The 6,657-nt window shown below is 42.5% G+C and overlaps 1 protein-coding gene across 2 annotated transcripts in view; it reads left to right on the forward strand.

The window, feature by feature from the left end:
* The first annotated feature begins 1,956 nt into the window (after positions 1–1,956).
* Positions 1,957–6,657, forward strand: part of zbtb18 (zinc finger and BTB domain containing 18) — an 11,778-nt gene continuing 7,077 nt past the window's right edge. The window contains exon 1 of one of the 2 annotated variants that reach the window (XM_014034462.1): positions 1,957–3,210. Coding sequence is in view for 1 of the 2 variants with exons in the window: in XM_014034461.1 (XP_013889915.1) it covers positions 5,530–5,545 (16 nt within the window). In the remaining variant the exon portion in view is untranslated. Of the gene's footprint in view, positions 3,211–4,624; positions 5,546–6,657 lie in introns of those variants that run through there. The other variant, XM_014034461.1, reaches the window with a different exon arrangement.

The raw sequence follows: 6,657 nt of genomic DNA on the forward strand, positions 1-6,657 counted from the left end.
ACACACACACACACACACACACACACACACACACACACACACACACACACACACACACACACACGTCTGTATTCTGGCATCTGTCTGCAGCTGAACAATGAGTGGGTTAGTCGGTGGGAGGGGAAACAGGAAAGGTGTCATGGGTTTAGAAAAAAAAACTGCATGGGAATTTCTCGAGCAGAACAGATTTTGAGCTTAGATCTTAGCGTGACGTCACATTTTCCTGCACTAGAAGAAGAATTATCTTAAAGCTACTTGTGAAGATCCGTCAAAAACAAAATCTGCACAATATTTTTTCTCATATCGATGGTTAAATTTAAAAAAAATTGTCCTACAAAAATAGCCAAAGTGATTAAAAATAGGTCAACAATGGTGACGTCCACGAACAATTTTATTGTAAAGTATTTAAACTAAAATATGTTGAGTTAAGTATGCAGAAAAAAGTGCTTTGTTTACATTGTGTGCGTACCCCCATTTTAGAATTGCATATCAATACGTCTAGAAAACTATGGCTGCAAACTCTTTTAGGAAAGCTTAGGATAACTTTTTATTTTTGATTCCATAGATGCACTGACTACTTTAAACTACAAAAATAAATAAATAAATAAATAAAACTTAAAAAAATCTGCAAACATGTCCAAAAATAGAGGTTCTGCTTCATATGTATCACACAAATTAGCTAATAGTAATGAAAGTTTGCCCTAAAATCCAKCTTTTTTCCTGCAGATCTATTGTTGATCTGCTTGTTGGGCCTAATTGTACGCTCATGCACGAACAAGGGGCTCATTGTGACTATCGGGCAACGTGGATCCCCCAAACTGACAAGACACGTAACAGGGTCATCATTCATTTAAATTTTAACTAGTCCTTCAGCGACGACACCAGATCGTGTGAATTCATTACCACACGGGGGCTGCGGTCCATCCAGCCATCTATTAGTAACGCCAATTAGTTTACTGGGACGGGTTTGAGGAATGCAAATAGGCTCACACAGGCAAGCAAACTTTTTTTTCATGTCAAAGCTCTCTCGACAAGCAGACATAAAAGGTTTTTTGTCCCAGTGACCCACATCTGAGAGGAATTTAAAACGTGATAGACGGCCCAGTCGAAACTTCTACAGGGGGTGTTTTCTTCAATCTAAACCTTTCAATGTTCCGTTCGACATTCCGATTTATCGTTTCTAAATCATGACTTAAAGTCGCTCTGTTAAATCTATTTGGTGTCTTGCAGAAACCGCACAGCTCATCACTGCAGTTCTGTGTCTTTTTACAGAAATCCCCAGTTTCAGTTTAACATGAGAAGAATTGATCTTTGTAAGCAGCCGTTCAGGTTAGGCAGGCCTCACTGCACAAAGGCTTGGTGTTACAAGGCAAAGAGAGTCGTATAGGTCTCCATTAAAGTGCCAGTCACGCGTCCCATGGGAGAGTTAGACTCTTTAGAAAGCCGTTAATTTAACAGGAGGCACGTTCACCCATTTAATTTTACACTGATTAGCCTCTATTTTTAATTTTCACTAGAGCTATAGCCATTCCTAATACCTCTTTCTTTTTGCATATTGTGACTTTTTTAAATGTGTAAAATTTGCTCTAAGTGCTGAATATTTCTTTAAAAACTTATAATAAACTAATAGTCTCAAAACACTTGATTACTGGGGCGTTATAAATGAGTTAAATAAATGAGTTTTTTTTATTATAAAGCCGTGCCATTGTCATCAGCCCCCACGGACGTCCTGAAACAAACAACTCAGACAAGCATCGTCAAGCCTGTTTTCACTCTGTGAACCATGAACTGAGCTCTGTATTGTTTTGACACAAACACTGTCKTCCTCAAAACATCTAACTTAAAAAGGAAGAAATAAACTATGGCGTTCAGCTGTTTGAGTAAATTATGTGTTTATTCCTTTTAATTAATCCATGTCATAATGGTGTAATTGTTTAATTGGATTCTAAGAGCCATTGCTTCCAGTCATCATGGGCTACAAATAAAGATATAAACATAATAAAGATATTATCTGAAGACATTTGAAAATTTACCAGTCATTTTCTGTTAAATAATCTTTACTTTTAGGCTACTTTGTTATTTTTTCAAGTACTTTATACACAACTGCTGAAGCCTCACACAAACAGTTGCTGTGTGAAAACTACGAGTCCGCTCTTACAAGAGCAGCAAAAGACAGTAATGAAATTATTATGGTGCTACCATGTTTTATGACAAGTTACATTCGGTTTTGAAGATAATATTTTGAGTCAAAATGTAACTGTAGTTAGAGTAACGACAGAGGACAGTGTATGGAGGATGACTCGCTGTGGGCGACCCTCGAAAAGGGAATAGCCAAAAGAAGAARAAAGTTTCAAAACCATTACACAAATTTTACACATAAAATCCCAAAGTACTTGTATGAAACGCACACCTGCCTGTATAATTACCAGTCTGTGAATGCATGGTTGTTTCTACGTATATATTAAAAATAACACTCAGATGTGCCCACAGATACACAGTGGTGTAATACGAACCATTTATTACATCTTCACACTTATTAGTAGCACTAAAGAGGCACTTCTGGAAGAGGCACAGCTGTTCTGCCTCTGATTAAAGCCTGCTTGTGTTCTGCTGTTAGTTCAACAATCAAAGCATTATCCGGCTCCACTGGAAACCAAATGTTTATTTCTGTCAAGGTGATGCACCTGCTCACAGCAGCCCCGCCCCCCAACTCCCCCCCATCCTGGACTACACTACCCAGAACCCACCGCGCGCCGCTCGCTCTCCGCTGCGCCAGTCCGCCCCGCTGACTCGCAGAACCAGTTGGTTCGGCCCAGCTTCTTCTTTCCTGCCTCCTCACGGTGTGCTGCTGCCGCCGCCTCTGTTGTTGTTGCCTGGTGTCAACCTACGCCGACGACAGAAGAAGACGTATCTCTCCCTCTGTTGAAGCGAGGTGGGGGGGCCTTTCGCTTTCCTCCTCGCCGGTGGCACCGCTGGCAACTCCTCGCCTCGCCTTGCCCGCCCGCCTGCCTCTCTCCCCGGCTCGAGTTGAGCAGCAACAGCTCGGAAACATCTGGTCGCCGCAGAGAGTGCTACAACACTCCCCGTCCCCCCTGCGCCTGCTCGCCTTGGCAGCCTGTTATGGAAATTACTACAAAGTAGTTTGGGCTCCGAAAGGGGAAAAAAAGAGGGGGAATATTTGACGGAGGAAGTCGCCGGACCTTGTTGTCTGTAAGTGCAGCATTTCATACCGGAGTCCGATTAAAGGAGGTTCGGGAAACGGAGGTGGGGGAAAGTAGCTCCTTAGCAACGCCGCTGAAGTTRGCTTCCGATTGGCAGCTTCCTGGTCGGCAGCATGATAAAGGAAAATGTCACTCCTTTTGGCATCTTAGCTTTATCAATATATATAGATATATACGTGTGAAATCTGAACTGATTTACTAAAAATTTAATTTAAAACACAGTTTGTGATCTTTGAACTTTTATTATTTATGTTTAAGTCGCTTAGACTACCTCAGATGTTCACCTCAGGTTTGACAAATCATAAGTACTCAGCTAAACCTGATCTAAAAAAAGCTTTAAAGTTGCCCTAATTCAACTTTTACAAATAAAGTTTCACAGTTCACACGCTGTGTTTAATGGAGTCTATATTTAGTGTGAAGATGTGCAAAGTTTTATTTATGTGAAATTTTTTTTTAAAGGTTTGGAAATAGAGCTATAGTTAAAATGCGCACAAAAGACGTGACATAGCCCTTTACATGGATAAGAAATCGAAAACCAACTTCAGCGCCGCGTCTTAGCATGACTGTGTTGTCTCGGCTCTTTAACAGTTGCCGTGTCCCTCCGCGGTGTTTCACCAGCTGTTGTCATAGCATCGGGGCCTTCGGAACAACTGTAAATAGCTCAATATTTGTGTCCTGTCCGCTTTACTTTTGTTAGCAGTTATCGGGCTATAGCTAGCAGCGTGCCTCCGTGCGCGCGCCTGTTTGTTGTGTCTTCTGGTAAGTAATTAATTACAGTCTTCTGCTGTTGTTCGGCGACTGTATTCAACCTGCCGGCCGCGACATTTCCTCGACTTTAAAGCTTATTGTTTTAAAACTCAAACTGCCTTTAAACCAACTTAAACAATTAGTATTGACTTGTCTTGTTTGTTTATTTCCTGAGTCCAGATGTACTGTCGTGGTGATAAATTGCCAAAAAGTAAAGCAGAGATTAATTTCAGCGCTACATTTAAGAAAGTTATAAGTGCAGTGACGTTCAAATGAAGACAAAAAATATTTCAGAACACTTAAGAAAATAAACACGGCGTTTATGTGTTTTAATTAGGGGCTGGTTGCACAGCTCTCGCGCTGTTTGTCCTTTTAAACTTTTCTGAGCCACCTCGGCCACCGTATTTAAACTCAGTATATTTAATTCACAAGCTCCAAACTGGTTCACGTTTTGTTAAAAGAAAGCAATCTAAAAACTTTTTTCCTCTGCTTATTAAAGGGCCCCTTTTTGTTTCTCTTTGAGTTCTTTCTTTATGGCTTGTTCCCATTGTTCCCTGCATTTCATTTCTTTTCTTTTTTTCTGTTCCTATGAGTTGTTCAAACAGGGAGGGGGGGTTGTTCAAACTTGGGGGGTGGATAGATGAATGAATGAATGAGTGAACGAAGGAATAAAAGATGAGGCGCAGAGGCGCTGAACCATAAAAAAGTGGAAAACAATATCAGCTGYGAGTGCCTGTCGGTTGCAGAATGTGCTGGTCTTTGTTTATGGTTACTGGAAGGAGGAGGTGCACAGACAGAGGTGCACTTGAAATATGCAGAGCGCCTAAAGTACACGCACACACAAAAACAAACAAACAGCATCTTTATTATTTATTTGTTTTCTGTAAACTTTTTGTTTTGATAGTAGCAGTAGGGGAAGAAAACTCATGTTTAATGATGACACAAATCACACTGCATTTAGGGTTTGTTTGTTTTTTTTCTTACAGAGGAAGCAAAAAAAAGGAAGGGGGAGAAGGAGAGACAAAGTTGCGGAGTGTTGCTAGAATGAAAGAGGAGTCTGGTGGCAGGAGTGTAGAGGAGGCAGCATATGGCTGTAGAAAGAGCACAGCTGGAGGTAGCATCTCCATCTGAGGATGATGTCAGAGCAGCTGACAGGCTGCCATCCACCCCACCTCCTCCTCCTCCTCCACCACCCCTCCCCGGTCCTTTATTGTGAGTCTCAGCGGCAGCCTGGGAGAGTTAGTGCTCTGTGTGTGTGTGTGTGTTTGCGGCTGCCGATCAGCGCCAGTTAGAAGGAGGAGGTGGAGGAAGAGGAGGAGGGAGGTGGTATCTCGTTCCCCCTCCAACATCTCCTCCACTTTGCATCTGTCCCTCGCAGTTTGAACAGCGTGGATTTTTTTTTTGTTTGTTTTGTTTCTCTCTCTCCCTCTCTCTCTTTTTTTGCCTACCTCTCCTCTTCTTCTACTCTCCTCTTCTTCCCACTCATTGATTCAGAGTGAGAAGGATACACAGCCAGTCAGAAGCGTCCGGCTATTCTGCCACACTGGAGTTAATCAAGTTGATGCGTACCGCTGCAGGTATTGTTTTGTGTGTCCGTGCGTGCATGCGAGAACAAATATAGTAGTCCTGCGCACCGAGGAGTAGTTATTTTATTCTGGGGAATCTCCGCTGTGTCAAACCTGTGTGAGTGCTCAAGTAGTAAACAGTAAAAGTCTGTTTGAGGGGTGAGCGCAGTCCGGGAATACTCGGTTGTGTTTTTAGTTTTGAGCTGAGAGAGACGCGTTTAAAACTCCTGGTTCTGTTTTCCTGTTTGTGCTGTCTGGCATCCTTTTTGGACACATTTTGTCTATTTTAAATTAGACGTTTTATTTAATGTATTTTGGGTAAAACTGTGTGGGGTTGTTTTTAGCTTTTAGTAATTTTTTTTAGATACAAGTAATAACATAATACATATTTTTAATGTTTTGTATTTTTTAAATGCAAAGAGCAAAACTTTATTTTTTTTTGAATAATTCAAATAATTAGTATTTTAGCCCTAATAATCTGATTTGTTTTTCCTTTACAGTTAAATCTGTTCAGCTTTAAAATGACTTGAAAGCGTGTACGATCTGCTTTGCCCACTTTTCCCCCCTCCTGTCGGCTGGAGTAGAGGAGACTAATTTAGAAGTTGCAGATTTGAGCTGCCTGAATTGGCTAGACAGCTGTAATCGCACTCCCTCCTAGTCTTAATCTCTTTATCTGGCTAGCAGCTGCCATATGGCCCCCGTCAGCTGGATCAGATGTGGGTAAGCCTCCCTCCCCGACCGTCCCAGCTTCTTCCTCACCCTCGCTCTTCCCTGCTCCCTCCTGCGAGTGTCTCCCTCAGATCCCCCCCTCCCGCCGGAGCTGAGCTGACCGACCCCGGACAGGAGGACCGGGTGGGCTCGGTGACTGGCTGCTGCCCTCCTGAGCCTCCGCTGGCAGCTCCCTTCCCTGTCGCCGTCACCGCCGTCTTTATTTTTAGCCATCTTTAAGGATTAGGATTGATGCTGTGACGAGCAGGGCACTTACAGTGATTGTATTGTAAATCTTCTCTTCTGGGTGGGTGGGAGGGTTGAGGAAGAGGGCAGTTTCTTCTCTGGGGCGGATGTGCAGAGTTTTTCCTTGTAAGATTCAGATGGGAAGGAGTGTGTGTGTGTGTGTGTGTGTG

This window comes from Austrofundulus limnaeus, unplaced genomic scaffold (genome assembly GCF_001266775.1).
Source record: "Austrofundulus limnaeus strain Quisiro unplaced genomic scaffold, Austrofundulus_limnaeus-1.0 Scaffold2128, whole genome shotgun sequence".
NCBI classification, from domain to species: Eukaryota; Metazoa; Chordata; class Actinopteri; order Cyprinodontiformes; family Rivulidae; genus Austrofundulus; species Austrofundulus limnaeus.